The sequence below is a fragment of the Felis catus genome, chromosome A3 (assembly GCF_018350175.1).
Source record: "Felis catus isolate Fca126 chromosome A3, F.catus_Fca126_mat1.0, whole genome shotgun sequence".
NCBI classification, from domain to species: Eukaryota; Metazoa; Chordata; class Mammalia; order Carnivora; family Felidae; genus Felis; species Felis catus.
Genome location: NC_058370.1, coordinates 69,014,031 through 69,033,641, shown reverse-complemented (window position 1 = coordinate 69,033,641; position 19,611 = coordinate 69,014,031). Strand labels below are relative to the sequence as shown.

General features: G+C 35.8%; 1 protein-coding gene across 33 annotated transcripts in view; it reads left to right on the top strand.

The window, feature by feature from the left end:
* Nucleotides 1-19,611, top strand: part of NRXN1 (neurexin 1) — a 1,127,382-nt gene that overhangs the window by 1,069,697 nt on the left and 38,074 nt on the right. Inside the window, exon 1 of one of the 33 annotated variants that reach the window (XM_019827187.3) lies at nucleotides 2,502-2,676. The exons of 31 other annotated variants lie outside the window; for them this stretch is intronic. In XM_019827187.3, coding sequence (XP_019682746.1) covers nucleotides 2,644-2,676 — 33 coding nt within the window. In that variant the 5' untranslated portion in view covers nucleotides 2,502-2,643. Of the gene's footprint in view, nucleotides 1-2,501; nucleotides 2,677-19,611 lie in introns of those variants that run through there. One more of the 33 variants, XM_019827186.3, reaches the window with a different exon arrangement.

Genomic DNA, 19,611 nt, shown 5'->3' with positions numbered 1-19,611 from the left:
AAAAAACAACACATTACTTTGCCTCTAAAGCAGCAGTAAACAATATCCTACATTAAAATTCATGGTTAGCTCTGCCACTTCTTGCTAATTGCATCCTGCTGAGAAAACTAAGGCTTGGAGGGGTTAATTTGCCCAAGTTCTGCTAATTAGCCAAATCATTTACTTCTTAGTCCTTCATGTTTTCTAAGAATCAGAGATAATTTAGGTGAATTGTCACTGCATATTGTAAAGCTCTTAGCGCCTGTAAGTTTGTATTGTTATAGGCATTAAGAGATGAAAGAACTGAAAGTTTAATATGGTTTGGGGAGGTCTTCGGCTAAGATTGCTAGAACCTGTCTCTGGCAGTTCCCTTCTTGCCCACACCTACCCTATTAACATGAAAAAAGCAAGCCACACTCCCTTCTCTCTCCTCTCCTTTCCCCTTAACACTTTTGCTCAAATATCTACGAGCCACATTCTTCTAAGCCTAAATGAATGTAGATGCCATCATTTTAAATAATTAATTTTGAATTAGAAAAGTAATACATAAATTGGATGAAAAGCATATAAAACGGTACCTATGCCTAGGTCTCACCTTTGAACCCAGCTCTGCTCCTCAGATTTAACCACTATTAACTGATATTTTAGGTCTTTTTGGAAATTTCCTCTGCATATGCAACTATAGTTCATGTGTGTAAATGTGTGTGTATGCGTGTATATAAACTTTAAACAATTTAAAACATTGCACCTTTGATTTTTGTGTAAATAACATTACATCTTAGAGATCTCTTCATATAAGTACATTTGAATTTGCCACATTATATTTTACAGCTGCAGAGTATCTCTACTGTAAGACTCTACCATAATCTATCTAATCAGTCAAATATTGATAACTAGATAGTTTCTACTTTTGGCTATTACAATACTGCAATGAGTAGGTTTGATGATGCTTTATTACTGTAGTTTTCTTTTTGATGAGAAGTGTTCTGGGCCTTATTTTTTTTTTCCTTTAAAAAAATAAAGTTTGATTATTGAGGATTATGTTATTATTGAATAAGTAGGCTAAATAGAATGAGCACAAAACAATATGCATTTTAACAAATTTGAAAAATGCTTTATTATTTCCTGATAGTCAATATTGCATAAGGGTGGATAGATATTTGCAGAAAACTTGGCAGGGTTCAGTGTTTCAAGAATGTGTTTAAAAAATAGCTCCCAAGACAAAATGAATTTTGGAATTTCAGCATTCTAAAGTTCAGTGACAATTTACTTATGATGGCACATCTATCAGTATTTATTCTCAGATTTTTTTTCAGTAGTGTTGGGTCACTCTAAAGGAATTAATCCTTGAAAATGTATGGATATAATTAAAACTGGGCAATGAGGAACAATAAAGAGAAGTGCCCTGGGTACTCTTTCTATTATTCCTGAAGATTCTTCATTGTTTCTTTTGAGTTTTTTTTTTCTTGTTCTTTTTAATCTCCATGATATTGCCATTTGAAAAATACTGTGGTCTCATCACTTATAACCTTACCTGTCAGACTGGATACAATCATCTCAGTTACCTTGAAGAACTGTGCAACATATCTGTTATTGCACAATGATCACTGGAAGCAGATGTATTGGGGTATATAGTTCCATATGGTATTCCAGATGTGTGGATCCTCTGCTTACCAAAGAATTATTTTAAATTTCAAAGGAAAGACCAAAAAAATGAGTCCATATTTCCATCACTGGATAACACATTTGTTCTTCTGGCTTTAGGAAATGAAATGTACATTTGGTGGTGGGTTTTTGTTGTTGTTGTTGTTGTTGGTTTTATTTTTAATGATTGATAAAATGGCATATTTATTGGGATTTAAATCGTCTTTAAAGAGGAACAGTTCTAATTGGCAGAAAAGCATAATAAGGTACTTCTGATTGTTGCATAAATTGCCTTTACAAAATCATCCCATAAAAATACTCATTATAAACTTGGCATTCAAGAAAAAAGTCATTCATTAACTTGGGAATAAAATTATAATTACAATTATAAAGCTTTGCGGCGATCCTGTTAGGAGGGTTGCATGCTAATTGCACAGTTTAAGCTTCTAATTTAATATTAGGTGAAAACATGATAATCATCTGAAGGGAAGCACATAAGAGTTTAAGGGTTGGGATGTTAAAAAAAAGTTTCCCTTCTGTTTTGCGATCGCATTGGATTAGAAAGCAATATAGAGAAAATTCTCTGCGCATGAAAAAAAAGGTCTTTATTTGGGTCGCATTTAGAGGGATGTCCGTTCTTCTATGCAGTCACAGCCAGGGAGTAAATTCAACAATAGCAGCGATGCTTACTTTTTGAGCAGGGCGCGGGCTGGGCTGTGTACCAACAGCCTCGTCAACTGCAGACGGAACTGCAGCATCCCTTCCTGCAGTAGGGCGTCAGCCATTGGTTCCTCGGTGACACGTGACTGATAGAGCCTTTTCTGTGTCTTTTCTCGCCCATCTGTGTGCAGGGCACTGATAGGCCAGGCTGATGCGCAGGCAATTTATCATCTTGATCTCCCACTGAGTCAGGGAGCTCTCCTGTCACCAGTATTGATTTCAGAGGATGGACTAAATTTCCTAGGATTTCCATTAAGAATTAAGAAAAAAGCTCTAAGCACGCAGGGTAGCCAGACAGACATGGATATGAGATGGCACTGTGAAAACTCGCAGGTAGCTTCTTCTCTCACAGCCGGTGCTCAGCACAGCTTAGAACTGCAGCATGCAGGGTTTAAGATACCAGAAGGCTAAGAACAATAATAATGAAAATAAGAATAAACTCTCTTGGATAAACTAATTTTAAGATTTATGTTACAATATTTATTTTTGGAGATTGCATGTCAAATTTATGCACGCTCTATATGAAATATAGAAATGATGCTTTAAATCTTTTAATGTCCTTAAACCCTGAGCATGATTGCTTCTAGTTTTGTTTGCTGCTTTTTGTGAGCTTCAGAGGTTTTTTAGCATGCTTGTGGCAAAAACAACCAAAAATTGTGTGTGTGTGTGTGTACATATATATATATATATATATATATATATGTATTAAGTTGGTTCAAGTAAAAGCATGAATAAAAGCTGCTTTCAATACTTGCCAGACTGCTTTATTATCGTTAATGACTTGGTGATATTTTTGCCTAAATATGCTTAGATTCTGACCATGCATGCTTTTTGCGGCAGAGTGGGTTTTCGTTGAGAATTTGTAAAACTGGAATGTCTGAATTAAATATATGTTTGGTACAACAGAAAATGTATTAGTGGTCAACGATTAAACCTGATTAACTAATGGAAATATTTCATGATGGTAAGATTTAAGTAACATTTATTTACACTAGTTACTTCTTTCTGAAAAAAAATGCATGTCTGGGATTAATGAAAGTGTTTATATTTTTGAAATACAAATATTGATTATTTCAAAGATAGTAAGATTTTAATTTTTAAAAATGCATCAAGGTAAAAAAAATTCAAAAGTATATATATATATATATTTTTTTTATTTTAGCCTATGAAATGATGCTAAACCTGCTGTTTGTGTATGCAAGAGATCATGTGCATGTTCATGTGTGTGTGACTTCTTTGGGGAATTGTTTGATACCCTCCTGGCTAGTCCTTATTCCTGTGAAGAGGGAAAAAGCCCTGGCATTCATATATTTCCTGGGCCCATGGGAATTAGAGCCAGCAGAAGCAAGAGTAGGGCCAGATGGGATTGGCATGCTTGGCAGTGAGTACAGACAATAGGTGGGGGCGGAGCAGATGGAGAACAGAAGGAATTGCATATCAGAAAAGGGGAGCCGGGAGGGGAAGAGCGGGCTTGATAGTGAAGGAAGCCTGCCCTCTCTTTTCAAGGGAACTCCTGACTGCATCTTCCTTTAATTATGAGATACAATGTCATGTCTGTTGTAACAAATATTTTTCATTAAATTAGGGAAGGAATCATCGAGTAGGGAAGGAATCTTATGAATAGAAGTTGCTTCACCAGATTATAAATGATGTGTTGTCTATTGGTTGTTGTTTGTAACCTTTTTTCTCTTTGCCGTGTTCAGGAAAAGTAGGAGCAAAATTAAAATTAAACTATTGTATTATTTGGGTTGGTGGTATCTAGATATAAATGTGGCAGTAACTACTAAACTTATATGAATCACCTTAGATGATTCAAGCATCTCTAGGGGTTGCTGACTTTTTCCCTAAGTAAGCTTTTGATTCTGAAAATATTAAGAGCCCATGCTGACTAATCTACTATTATTTTACTTCTAGCTTATAAATAGAGGTTCATTTCTAGAATAACTTTGAATGTTTTATTTATTTGTTGATTTTTTTTAGGAAGCTTGGGATCTTTATTACCAATGTTTAATTCAATTTCTGAAATGAAATTTATCTCTCAGAATTCTCTATCAAGCTTTCTGTCACCCAAATGCCCAGAGAACTGTGCAGTCTTTGCCCAGGAAGGTCAAAGGGCTGGGGAAAAAAGTGAAAATCAATTTACTTCTGAATTCTATAATTTTAATAATTCTTACAAAATTTTAAGATGAACTTGGACACAGTTTCCAGTCCTGAGTACAAATGAACTGGACCAAAATCATGCTGCCAAAATATACCAATAAAACACAAATTTTAAAAGTTTTAAATATACATCTTTTGATCCATGGGTCACCCACAGCTCACTCAATCATTTGATTAGTGGACCTTGCATATGGAGAGAATTACCATTTTCCAAGTGAACTTTTGCCATGTTGCATATTTCTCTTGACTTACCCTTTGGACCTTGGCTTGAACCAAGGTCCTGGATAAGAGAATGAAAACTTTACCTTTGACATCTTGAGGTATTCAAGATAATTTACTCAGATCACTTATATTAATTTCCCCAGAGTCAAAGAATTGAGCCAGTTTCTTATACTTTATGCAATCCTTTTCCTCCTTGCCCTTCTCTTAGAAATTAATGAAAGAGTCCACTAAGCAACAAAATGTTCCTCACTTGGCAAATTCTGTCCAATGTTTTTAGAAAGAAATAGAGCCTGCAGACAGAATCTTGGATAGGTATTTGTAATTTTGAGGGTTGACTGGTGTTCCCTAAGTAAGATGACCTAGTGTTAAAGAAGAAATGTTTTCACTGATTTGCCCAATCAAGTTTGCATAATAGGCTAAACACCATGTAATCCTTACAGGCAAAGTGGAATGAAACTAGAAGAGCCCTGAAGTGGTATTAAATGTCTGGTCAAAATAGTATTTGGGCTCAACTGCCAAGCAAATTTCTCACCAAGACATTAACCAGGGAAATGCTTACATATTTACATAGTAATTAGTGATGTAGCATTGCATATTAAGGATGTTTTGGGTAGTTATGATGAAATGTTACTGTCTGTGTGCCTTCCATATGCTCCTTTAATTTACGAAATGTGCTCATCCCACAGCATCTGGGTGCGTTTATAAACTACAAGTGCAATCAATTAACTATATGATGGATGCAGTAGGCAGAATGCTAATTGATGGGAAAAGCCCTCTTGGCTTATACTTTGTAGTTTTCAAATCGGAGGGGGAAAAAAACATGTAGCCAAGGACTTTCAGCCATTGTCTATATTAAGTTTAAATGTTTTAAGAACTAAGCTTACTCTGCCCATTTGGAAATAATTCATTTGAAACAAGACTTTTTCCCAGGCAAAATTAGTCGCTTTTAATTCCAGTATATGAGCACTAGCAAAATTCATAGGTGAACCGTATTAGTGGATATTTAATTATCCTTAGACCAAGTGGTGCCTTTTATTATTTAGTCTTTTTCATTTCCCATTTTCCCTACTTCCAGTCTTTTATTTCTCTACTGCTTTACCTGTCACTTGTGGATTCAAATGCTATTTGCTCCAGACCTCAATTTTACTACACAATAAGCTGTATATAAATTCAGCAGTGTAATGACACCAAATTTGGCTTTATACATTTTTGTGTGTATTTAGGCTTTCGATTTCTTTGACTTCTACTAAGATTACCATATTGACCTGAAAAGATTGGTTTTACTTTCTGCTATTGTATTTTCATTTACTTGACAATTGGTATTTGAATCTCCTGAAGACTCCCTTGCCTCATCACTCTGGCACAGAAAATGGAACCAAACACAGTAATATCTAGTAGAAGAGCAATTTCCAGTATACAGAATAATTAGGAAAAGCCATAAACAAGTATAAACTGATGGATATCTCTAGTTTCCCTTAGCAAATGAAGACAGTAATATATGAGATATCTTCAATTTTTGTGTCATAAATGATGAGTGGTTATCACCATACATTCCCATTTGCTTCCCAAATTTTTTTCCGTTTTTTGAATTCACTTGATTAAGCATTAGTAACTATCTCAGAACTATTTTCCAAAATTAGTTATATGCTTTTCTTTTCATTGTTGTGGTATATGTCTGTATGTGTGTGTGTGTGTGTGTGTGTGTGTGTGTGTGTGTGTGTATACACACATACATATATATAATTATTTTTTTAATTCCAGTATAATTAACATGCAGTGTTATATTGGTTTCAGATGCACAATATAATGATTCACCAATTCTAAACATTACTCAGTGCTCATCACAATAAGTGTACTCTTTTTTTAAAATTTATTTTGAGAGTTTGCAAGTGGGGGAGGGGCAGTGAGAGAATCCCAAGCAGACTCCACACTGTCAGTGCAGAGCCCTATGTGGGGCTCGATCTCGTGAACCATGAGATCATGACCTGAGCTGAAATCAAGAGCTGGATGCTCAACCGACTGAGCCACCCAGGCACCTCTAAATAAGTGTACTCTTAATGCCCTTCACCTGTTCCACACATCCCTCCTCCCAACTTACCCTCTGGCAACCACCAGTTTGTTCTCTATATTTAACAGTCTGTTTTTGGTTTGTCTCTTTCCTGATTTGTTTTGTTTCTTAAATTCCATATTTCACATATGAGTACAATTATATGGTATTTGTCTTTCTTAGACTGACTTCACTTAGCATTATACCCTCTAGATCTATCCATGTTGTTGAAAATGGCAAGGTTTCAATCTTTTTATAGCCAAGTAATATTCCATTGTATGTATTTGTGTTGTATATATATATATATATATATATATATATATATATATATGTGTGTGTGTGTATTATGAATATATACATATATGTTGTGGTATATATTTTTGAAACTACATGTGAAATAACAATGTAATTATTTTTTTAATTTAAAAAAATTTTTTAAGGTTTATTCATTTTTCAGAGACAGAGAAACAGAGCGTGAGTGGGGGAGGGGCAGAGAGAGAGGGACACACAGAATCCAAAACAGGCTCCAGGCTCTGAGCTGTCAGCACAGAGCCCGATGCGGGGCTCAAGCTCACAGACTGTGAGATCATGACCTGAGCTGAAGTCGGACGATTAACCGACTGCGCCACCCAGGTGCCCCTGTAATTATTTTTTTTAAGTTAGTGGGTTTTTTGTTGTTGTTGTTTTTAGAATTTTTTTTGTTTGTTTTTTACTTGAGAGAGAAAGAGAGTGTGAGTTGGGGAGAGGGCAGAGGGAGAAAGAGAGAATCTTAACAGGTTCCATGCTCAGTGCATAGCCTGATCGAGTGGGGCTCGACCCCATGACCCTGGGATCATGACCTGTTAGGAAATCAAGAGTCAGACGCTCAACCGACTGAACCACCCAGGCACCCCTGTAATTATTTTTTGTGTTAACAGAGAGGCTCACATACTTTTCTTACTATTTTCCCACAACTATAATATAATGATGAGAGTGACTTGAATATTATCTTAGGGAACCAAAAGAAATCAGTCTCCTAAAGGAATTAGTCCTAAAGTCTGTATGTTCCCATCTTTGTTTCCACTGCTTTTTTAATTAAAACATAATGGGGTTTGTAGGATACCACAATCTTGATTCTCAGACTTTTGACCAAAAATATGATTACATAAATTCACAGCCTAGATTTACTGGTAACTTCATGGATAAAGTGGGGGTTTAATGCTATGGAAAAATGTCTTCACCTGTGTGATCTCTTCACATTTTTCCAACTGAAAACTCTGCTACAGCTTCAAAGACCATGCCTTCCCAGTCAATTGTCCAGTGAAGCAAATTTGCTTCTAATGAAAAAATATTATATATACAAAAATATAGATTATATATGTAAATACTATGTATATATAATAAAGTATGTACCATAGGTACAAAACTAAAACTGTCTTTATGACTTCAAAATATGACTATGTTATTGTCAGATCAATATTGCATAGAGTTTTGATGTTTTTTAAAAGCACTTCATTTTGGAGTTGCATAGGTGTCAATTCTAAATTACTCGTGTGTGAACTGTCTACACAGTGGGTCACCTGCACGACTAGATCTGCTTTCTAGACCACTTACGCTCCCGTTGGCTTAAAAATCATTTTTTTCAAGTACATAGCATGACTTCTCTTAATTAGCACAGGTAGACTTGAGTGGATCATCTATTCATTAGGTTTATAGTAGAAGTACAATATTTTCAGAGTTGAGTGTAGTGTGTGTGTGAATATGTATGTCTGTATAAAACACTGGTAAATATTTAGCTGCTAATAGGTTTAAAGGATACATATAACTAGAAATTTCAGGAAAAACAGCTACTCTTGGGTCTGCCAACAGTTTTCTTAGCCTTCAAGAAGTGTATTATCTCCTTCCAGAATATTGGCAATTATAATATATAAGCAATTATGTCAGTGTTTTTTGCACATTTGATAGTTAAAATATGTTAAGATATCTATTGATATATGTATATAGATATATATATAGATCAATCGATATATAGATATATATAGGTATTAATTTATCTATACCAAAACTCTGCTAGATATGGTGGTTGACTCAAAGGAAATTCAGATATTTCTTGTCTTAAAAGTCCAGTTGAAGAGTCTACAAAAATGCATATAAAACTAAAGTACTGAAAGCTGACCTATTTTACCCTATAGTATCAATTAATGAAAATATATTTGCTGCACATCTGCCATATACTTGATGGTAGTTTGGAGATAGGAGAGGTCACTATGGGTTAAGTAGATACATAGAAGTTGTTCTGTTCTATGTCCCTTGTGTTTGTTTCAGCAGCCCTAGTTATGCAGTCACAAAATAGAAAGTAACACAAAATCAGGTCAAATCAGGTCAGCGACACATCCCATCACACCAGTACCAGCCTCTGAAGTGGTGTGTAATGCAACAAGGGTATTGGAAACAAGCAAGGTTCCAAGTAGCATGTCTCAAAATCAGTCAAGGTGGTTGTTTCCTGTTCTACATGTTCTCAGGGAAACACAGGGAAACATATGGATTTATTAAAAGCCAGTTTTTATGCCTTGTGAGTAATAAAAGTAAATGCAAAACATGTATAACTTTTGGGACGCCTGGGGGTTCAGTCAGTTAAGTGTCTGACTTCTGCTCAGGTCATGATCTGTGGTTCATGAGTTTGAGCCCTGCATCTGGCTCTGTGCTGAGGTGAAAGCCTGGAGCCTGCTTCAGGTTCTGTGTCTCTCCCTCTCTCTGCCCCTCCCCTGCTCACACTCTTTCTCTCTTGCTCAAAAAAAAAAAAAAAAATTTAAATATGTATAACTTTTTTTTCTTTAAAACTCACCTGTATATTCTCTTTATTTATTAAAATTAGCCCTCATTGCTAAACATTTTCCTTAAAAAAAAAAAAACAAATCAAGGCTGCGCCTGGGTGGCTTGGTCAGTTGAACATCTGACTCTTAATTTCAGCTCAGGTCATGATCTCATGGTCCATTAGTTCAAGCCCCACATCAGGTTCCAGGCTGACAGTGTGGAGTCTGCTTGGGATTCTCTCTCCCTCTTTTTCTGCCCATCCCCTGCTCACATCTTCTATTTTTAAGTAAATAATTTTTTTAATAAGAAAAAATATAAGAAATCAGTTTCCTTTTACTGATGGAATGATTTGGGTATAATTCAGTGTGTTTGTAAATTACCCCAGTAATAATTTTCAATCTGCTTGATTCTACTTCCCTTTCTCTATTTGATTGTTTTCTTTTTGAATGGTACCGACTGTAAAGAAAGTAGAATGTGGATGGTATAGGCAAGAAGCAAGGGCTTGGCCTTGAGTGAAACAGTTTTGAATAGTGATAATTATGTAAACAGTCTACTCACGTTGTTGAAATAGTTATCAATACTATTATTTCCTCGGTGAGTGGTTTTAAATACAGTGAATAATTATGGGGAACTTCATAACCATTGATTAGTACTGACTGAAATGATAGCTAGTTGTAAAATATCAAATTGAATAGTTCTTGATTACTCTTTAAAATTTCAAGCTAGAGATGGTAAGCTTAGGTCAGTGATGAAGGCATCCATGCAAAAAGGGTTTCCTAGATTCCTGACTTTATGGTTTCCCACATAGCCAGTAAGATTTCAATTGCAATAGATGATATCATTTTAAACAGAAGGCTACTGATTCAATAATAAAATAAATACTGACTTTGGGGCGCCTGGGTGGCGCAGTCGGTTAAGCGTCCGACTTCAGCCAGGTCACGATCTCGCGGTCTGTGAGTTCGAGCCCCGCGTCGGGCTCTGGGCTGATGGCTCAGAGCCTGGAGCCTGTTTCCGATTCTGTGTCTCCCTCTCTCTCTGCCCCTCCCCCGTTCATGCTCTGTCTCTCTCTGTCCCAAAAATAAATAAACGTTGAGGAAAAAAAAATTAAATAAATAAATAAATAAATAAATACTGACTTTAGCTTCCCTCTCTCTCTCTCTCTTGATCTCTATCTCTTTCTCTATCAATTCTCTAAATGATGCATGAACTCTTTGTAGTGCTTTAGGAAGAAAGACAAGGTTCTAAAATGATAAGATCTAGTAGAAAAGTATATGCTTGGGTGGCACCTGAGTGGCTCAGTCAGTTAAACGTCTGACTTTGGCTCAGGTCATGATCTCACTCATTTGTGAGTTTGAGCCCCACGTCGGGCTCTGTGCTGGCAGCTCGGAGCCTGGAGCCTGCTTCAGATTCTGTGTCCTCCCGTCTCTCTGCCCCTCCCCTGCTCTCTCTGTCTCTGTCTCTCTCTCTCTCTCTCTCTCTCTCAAAAATAAATAAACAAACATAAAAATTAAAAAAAAAAAAAAGTATATGCTTGGTTTATTTGAAAGTCTGCAATGGAAGGACATTTCCAAAGACATGCCATGCAAGTGAGCATAATACATGTTTTGTGTCTGTAAATACTGCAAATGGGAGGTTGGCTTTACAGGTTACTTTGATATGGTTGTGGTGGTTATATATATTTTTTTTCCTTTATGAATGTATCTGCATCTTTTTTTTCAATGTTTATTTATTTATTTTTGAGAGAGGAGAACACAAGCCCGGGAGAGGCAGAGGGAGAGGGAGACACAGAATCTGAAGCAGGCTCCGGGCTCTGAGCTGTCAGCACAGAGCTGGATGCAGGGCTCGAACTCATGAACCATGAGATCATGACCTGAGTTGAAGTAGGACATTTAACCAACTGAGCCACCAAGTCACCCCTGTATTTGTACCTTTTTAATGAAAATTATTATATAAATGTCAGTTATGTCAACTTATATGTAATATATAAGATTTGATCTGATCAGTGTGCATCCTTTATATTTTAGTTTTAAAATAAATGCTATAATTTAAATACATAGAAATGCTGCAAACAGAGAAAGTCCACTCTTCATTCAGCTTCCCCTAATATTAATGTTTTATTGAAGCATTGTCCATTTGTCAGTGCTAAAAAAATTAACATTCAGTGTGCTCTTTGAGAAGTGATTTTTTTTTGTTTTGTTTTTAGGCTTTGTGTCACTGAGTGTTGTGAAACTACATTTGGAAAATTCCAATATCACTTGTTTTTTGCTTTGTTTTGTTTTGTTTTCCCATCAATATCTAAGAGAATCCTCCTTAGTGGACTACACAAAATTTCTTCTTTGAAACATTCAATCAAATATTTTAGGAGAAGAAACAATTAATAGAAAAGCAGTCCTTTTTGTTTATACCTATTTTTTCTTTGCACCTTTATATATGTTGGTTTCATTTTGAAATTGGTCTGGGATTCTCCTTTTGTTTCTTTGTGAAATTTACACCATTATCAGCCTGGATTGCTCATCTAAACTTTAGATCTACCCTTACAAACAATCCCAATTCACCTCAAATTCAACATGGTTCCATTGTGAATGGGCTATTTTGGGACTTTATCTAATCTTAAAACATTTTCTTCTAATTGATTTATGTAAAGAGATTGTACTGAAGAAATGTTTACTGCTACTGGTGTGATGAAGACCAACTACTTAATCTGCTGGTACTTGACTTCTCCATTCATAAAGTGAGGGCTTCACAACTCTAATACTTTTTTATGATTTTAGAGTGTGAATAAATGTGAATTCCCTTTAAGTTTTTAAAGACAAATGGCCGTAACACATAGACTCCTTTTCATTCTGTTGAATCATCTCCTTGAATTTTGAGATAAATTTACATCTCTAATTTTATTATGAGAATTTTCATTTTGAAACTAGTGTGAGAATAATTCCAGTTTTGGCTAGCGTTAATTTGAGGGAAAACTCCTTTTCCATTTCCATAATGAAGAATGCAGAGGCTCGTTAGCATTCTGTGGGCAAGGCTGGTAAATTTCAGAAAATTGGTGATTTGGAAATCTAGAAACTCACCATAGGAAATGCTACAGAAGAAACATCGTTTCATGTCAACATCATCTTGACAAACAAGGAAAAATTTTGCAGTGTGTATATCACAAAAGCAGGCAGAATTCTGTGAAAACAAAGGAAAGGGGCACCATACTGCCTGTTCTTGTGTTCCAAAACCTCTGCCTTCACTAAGAGACCTTGGAATTATTTCAAATATATTTTTTATACAGTGGATGCCAGAAGAGCTAAATTATTCATTGTAAGTGAAAATATTTATTACCATGTGTCTAGAAGCTCTGATTCCCTTTCTGGTGTTCCTAATAAGAACCCTGTGGTGTAAAATCATGGGCTGAATCTACTAAATAATTAGCCACATGAATACTGTACCTACCTTGTATATTTTTAGGTTTCATATCAGTAAATATTTGATAACGTGGTGCAGTCTGGACTAAAAGTCCTTCATCCCAAATCAGTTTTACATTCTTCTCTATGAAGTAAGGTGCCCTGTGGCTTCTAATGGAAGTGGAAAGGAAAGTGGAGACATAAACAATTAACAGCACCATCTGAGAAAATTCTCATCAGTGATAAAGATTTATGAAAAAATAAATTTGGTAAATGAAAAATAAGATCCTCAGAGGACAAGACTTTGTAAGCATTTCTTTATAAACTTAAAAAAGAAAGTGGATCTATATTGAGAACAAAAGGTTAGATGTATAGGACAAATTATTTTTATGGATGTTCACAACTTATATATAAAGCCTAATATAGCTTGCAAAATGTCTATAGTAATTTGAAATAATTAGCAGGGAAATATTCTTAGACACAGGCAAATGAAATTAGAATTTTGACATTTTTAATTTCAACACTTCTGAATATATGGAAGGTGCAGTGATTGCATTTTTCATTTTTTTCTATTTGTTACCAGCATCTAAACATAGACAGGATTTGGTGGATGTTCTGGGAAACCAGCATTTTGGAGCACCAATTGATATGTACAGTAGAGGTTTAACTTTTAGTTAAATCTTATGATAAATTTGATTTCCAGAACACTATTAGCTTGAAACATTTCAGCTTTAAAACATACTCTGGGCGCTGCAAAGCTTAAGCACTATGGCACCAGGGGGAGCGAAGAAAGGCAAGGTATTATGAGGTGTGGGAACCCACACTTCTCAGGCAACTCATTTCATTATGGCTACGTGAAGTATAGGCCTGGATTCGGTTATGGCAGTTCTAGAACATGGGACCGATTTCCCCCCCTTAGTGTCTTTCTTGGCTAATCACCTATGATATATTTCATTCTTTTATTAGGAGTAAGTCCTCTTACCACTTTAATTTTACTGTATCCAGGGGCACCTAGGTGGCTCAGTCAGTTAAGCATCCAACTTCAGCTCAGGTGGTGATCTCATAGTTCCTTAGTTCGAGCCCAGAATCGGCTTTGTGCCGACAGCTCAGAGCCTGAATCTTGCTTTGGATTCTGTGTCTCCCTCTCTCTCTGCCCTTTCCCTGATCGTGCTCTGTCTCTGTCTCTCTCTCAAAAAATAAATAAACATTAAAAATCAATAGATACATTTGTTGTATCCAGTGGAATTAACTTTTGGAAAAGCACGCATAGGTTTGGAGAGGATTTCACCAGATAACTCACCATTCTTTGCCTATTTTAGTCAACGTCACTGAGAAACTGCCTCTGTTCATTGTATCTTGTATTGTTCAGTGGAAAGTATTCAGGGACAGAAAAATTTTCTACTAGCCAATTTTCCAGTCTGTATCTTAGGTTTGGTGTTTAAGAGGAGTGAGGTCTTTGCTGCCACAGACAGCTAAAATCTAAAGACTCCACTTAATCAGCTAGTCCTGGAGCAAGGCTAGTTTGATAAATTGTCTTACTTTTACGTGTACATTTTTGAATGTTTTTTTCATCTTAAAACCCTTTCTTGAATTTTGAAACCAAGACCTATCTCACATCTCACTCAGTGAGACAGAAATCCTACTTTCTTAAGTCTGAAAGACCTGTCATGGATCTCATGTGTAAAATGAACTGAGACACCCTGCCACTTTCCAAACATGGGTGGAGGAAACTTTTTCTCTCCTTTTTTCCTTCTTCTGCTTTATTTTCTTTATAATTTCCTATTTGCTTTGTCTCTCTTCTTTTAATTTACCTCTAACAGAAGGATGCTACTGACATCTATTGTTTTCTTCTGCCCCATTTGTGTACTTAAGAATCAAATTTTGAAACCAATAGATGGGTATGAAATTGCTAGGTCACTAGCCATCATTTTTAAACCTTATGGAAGTTAGGAGAATCAACTGGATTCTGTGACATTGAAAGGAAATATATTGAGCACAACCTAATTCTTAGATGGATAAGATTCTATAGATTTGAGGAATGGCAAATAAGATTGCTCTTTGAAGCAGTAGTTAATTGGGCAGAAACTAGAGTCTTCACGATAGAAGTATTAGGAATTTAATTTTTTAGTGAAGCCCTCACACTTCCTTTTTAATTGTGTTGGTTTTGTTGGTGTTGTTTTTGTATTTTACTTGAATTTTCTCTTCTAAATCAAGGGTATATAATATTTGTTGATGTTGAAATTATTATTTGTTGTTATCCTAATCTTTTGGATTCAATATTCAAGGATAAATAATGGAAGGGTAGGCAAAAATGGTGTCACTAATAATAAACTGTCCCATGACAACTTCCTTACTTTAGATTATGGTGAAATAGTCAATATTCTAACCACCTTAAAGCCACTAATGGTTTTAGATAGAAATTGTCACATTTAGCTGAAAAGTAAATTGTTGAGAACCAGTACATTTCACTTCATTGATTAAAGCACCAGGCCCTGTATATTTTTGTTTCATCTGTGGCTGTCAGCAAGGCATTTCATGAAATAGAAGATTATTGTATTTATTTATGTATGTATATACTCATATAGTTTTAAAACTTTTAACTTTGAAATGATTAAAGATTCACACAGTTACAAAGAAAAATGCAGGGATATCCCTTGCATCCTTTACCCAACTCTCCTTGTGTTAACATCTTCCATAACTGTAGTCCAATATCAAAACCAGACTATTGACATTACTATAAATCATAGAGCTTTTTTAGATTTTACTGATTATACATACACTTATTTGTATATGTGTGGCTGTATGCAATTTTATCATATGCATAGCTTCTTATAACCACCACCACAAAGTATTTAATTGCACCATTAGTAAAAGAACTCCCTGTGTTATACCCTTGATTAATTAGATTTTAAGGGGACCTGGGTCATCTGCCCTAACCTACTTTATTGGGATGGGGAGTGTTTTGCCTCAGGTCAATTGGTTAGATAGTGATTGAATTCCTAGTTGGCTCAGAATGCTGTGTCCTGTCCCAGACCACTTTCAGACATCCCACCTTTCATTCTCAATTTGTAAAGTTAGGCAATTATTTTTCTATAATTAAAAAAAAAAATTGTTAAATGTTTATTCAGTTTTGAAAGACAGAGAGTGAGTGGGGGAGGGGCAGAGAAGGAGACACAGAATCTGAAGCAGGCTCCAGGTTCTGAGCTGTCAGCACAGAGCCCAACACTAGCTGGAACTCACCAACTGTGAGGTCATGACCTGAGCCGAAGTTGGGCGCTTAACTGACTGAGCCACCCAGGTGCCCTACTACAATTTTAAAGATAAGACAATTGAAGTAAACAAAAGTTTTAAGGTAGTTCAATTGTACAATTTCATCACAATTCTGGACTTTAAAAAAAATCAGATATTCTAATCCTATTAATGGATGCATAACAGGTTAAGGGAACATTAACCATCAGCGTGAGCATTATTGATATTTCACACAAAGCATGTATGTGATACATGTAATCCACGTTGCTTCATAGGGATTCAGCATGCTGGCTGAGAGGGAGAAGGTAGTTGTCATCTGTAAAGAATCCCAGAGATTTAGCTACAAATTATATAATCAGTACTCTCCATCAAAAGAATGGAATGTCTCCTCCCTCCCATTCACACACAAACACACCAGATAATGTAGGAATTTGTTTTCCTTTCCATTTTGCCTTTAATGCTTACATTAATTTAGTTACCTCTTATACAACTATTGAGGTGAGATATTGGAGTTGGAAACGGGTATCCTCTTTGGAACAAGTTTCAATGCTACTTACTTTGGGAATGAATCTGGTTATAGAAGAACAGAACAGAAATTATTTGGAAAGATTGGAGGATCAAAGACTTTTCTACTATATCAGCATCATAGAAATTAGAGATGCAAAAAACCCATTAGCTGATTTGCCCTATTTCCATGGAAATTGCAGTGAACATTTTTCAAAAGACCTAATCTATTTTTGTTTGAAATAAATGGGAACTCAATGTATATTCTTGTTAGAGCTTGAAACTGCTGATTGTTGTGTTTTCTGGGTTGTTTTTCTTTTTAGATCCACTTGACAGTTTGCATAGCTAATTATTACGTTCTCATTGTTTAATCTCAGCATTCCTGTAGGCTTTTTACAATGGGGGAGGGTGGAGAGCAGGAAGGCAGTTTAAAGTACATCAACAAGCTGTTAAATCAAGGAGTGGGATAGGGGGAGGGATGGAGAGAATGAGTGTGTGTGTGTGTGTGTGTGTGTGTGTGTGTGTGTGTTTTCTGGAAGATGCGTCAATGTTAAAACAGCAAAGTGGATTTTAAATAACTACCAGGCTTTGGTAGCTATAACACTTTTGTGAAGGTTTTGTTGGTAACCAAATACAGAAAATAGTGGAGTAGCTTGTGGCCTCATTTTATGTAGGGCACTTTGTATCATGATGGATCATTTGCAACAAAGCTTTTGCTAGGAACACTAAAGAACATGCAATCTTAGAAATCCAGTTTGTTTGTTTGCTTGTTTGTTTGCTGGTGAATGAACTTTCAAAAAATATTGACTTAATTTGCAGAGTACAATTTTGGATGGAAGGACCCTAATAATTTGAAGACAATTTGTTACGAATTATCTCTTATACCAAATAGATAGTTTTAAAATTTTCCTTTTTTAGTATTCTGTGAGTTCCATTTATGGGGAAGAATGCTTTTGTCAAGAGTCACTGGTTTTATTGCTAATGTATCATGAAACCATTGTGGAGGATTCAGAATTTAGAAGCATCAAGTGAACCGAACCATTTAAGACCAATTGAAGTAGTGATGGTTCGAATGAGATAAAATTACTTTTTTTGTATGTCTTCTCATTGGTGGTGGTGGTGGTGGTATTGCTTTGGGTAGGGGGTGTTTGAAATACTGACTAGAATTACAGACTTCACCTTTTTTCCTGCATTACAGGGTAGGACTCTTCTAAAAAGATGCTCCACAATTCATTAGACTGAAAGTTTGCTTTAACAGAGCATTCCTAAATAATTATCATGCTTCTTTAAGGATATGTTCATTTTAGATGAGAAAATTAAGGTAAAAATACAGTAGAAAATTTTTAGAGTTAATTCATATTGAGAGTGAACCCTGTGTTTACAACAATGGTGAAAATGTTTATTGTTGTATTTGTGTATACAGCTTCCCTTAGAGCAGCCAAACTAGTGAGAATGACCAGCTAGGAGCAGATAATGAATGACTTGGATCTCTATATTTGCATAGATGAGTAGATAAATGGATGGATGGGTGGATGGATGGATAGATAGATAGAGAAATACTATCTTGTGGTTTCTAGTTGCTATAAGCAACAGAGACAGTTATTTCCAAGCCTTTCAAGACACAATGAATGGCAAACATTGTGTGCCTAGCAATTTGAACCTCCACATAAGAACTCGTTGAATGCTTGAGAGCTAAGATGAAACTCATACACATTCTTGCAAACCATTGCCATGGCAACATACTTAAAATTTCCAAGGTCTGTCTCCCTCGAGTCTGCACCTGCAGTTAGCTTATTGTGAAACAAAAAAGAAGGCTTTCCAACTTCAAAATGCTTTGGAATGGTTGGAAGTATGTTTTGAAATAAAGTGGAGTTTAAAAGTTGAAAAGCAAAATAGAACATTCAGGGGAAAAGTACATTTGCATTCTTCATGCAATATTTAGCTTTTTTTCTCCTCCTACTTCACAATATTCTAGGCGAGGGTAAATGTGGATAGTCTACCTATTGTAGTTATTAGGATATTATGGTTTTTCCCACTTTAGTGAAAAACCTGCTGCCTCCTGGCATGCTAGGTAACATATGTACATGTCCTATGTAATAATAATGAAGGCAAGAATAGCTAAGATTTACTTAGTGTTTATTATGCAACAACAACAGTGTTAAGCGCTTCATTGATCATGATTTTCTTAATTCTTAAAAGTACACTGCTGACATTGGTACTGCATCCTTCCCATTTTACAAATCATTCAAGTTCTAGTAACTCCAGATTTAAACTCTGACTCTAATGTTTATGCACCAAATCACTGGATGCAGTGTTACAAGCTCCCATAATCAGTCCCAGCACTCCCCAATTTGTTAAGTGAAGAGCTAGTTCTAGGAGACCAGGAAAGGACGTACCACAGACAGAATCTCTCTACTCAGAATACAGAGTTAATCATGAATACAGCTAAACCCTTGCACGGCAGAACCCGTTCTACCCATAAGAACAAGCAGACACAGTCCCCAATCTTTAGGTGGCTTGGTCACAGACAGTAAGGCAGCCACTTTCCTTATTCTTTTGTTCATCTCTCTCCCAGCAACCTCAGTGGAACACTCAGAAAATAGATTGAGGTATTTGGAGTCTAGTTCCAATAAGGTTCCTTGGACTTAATGAAATAAGAAAAGCCTTGTTGAGAATTATCGTGGTAAAAAATGTTACTGAGTGGGCAACTTAGAAATAAACACATACCTTTATAAGGAGCTATGTATTTTGAGGAAACTAACAGGTCTCTGTATGTTAAGCCACAAGCCTTGGCTGAATGCTTTAAGCAGCTGGGCTTTCCTGTTTGAGAACTTCTCTGACCGTTTTTTTCCTAGAGCCAGTTTATTATTTTTCAAAATAGTTAGAGAACCTTAATTATCTGGA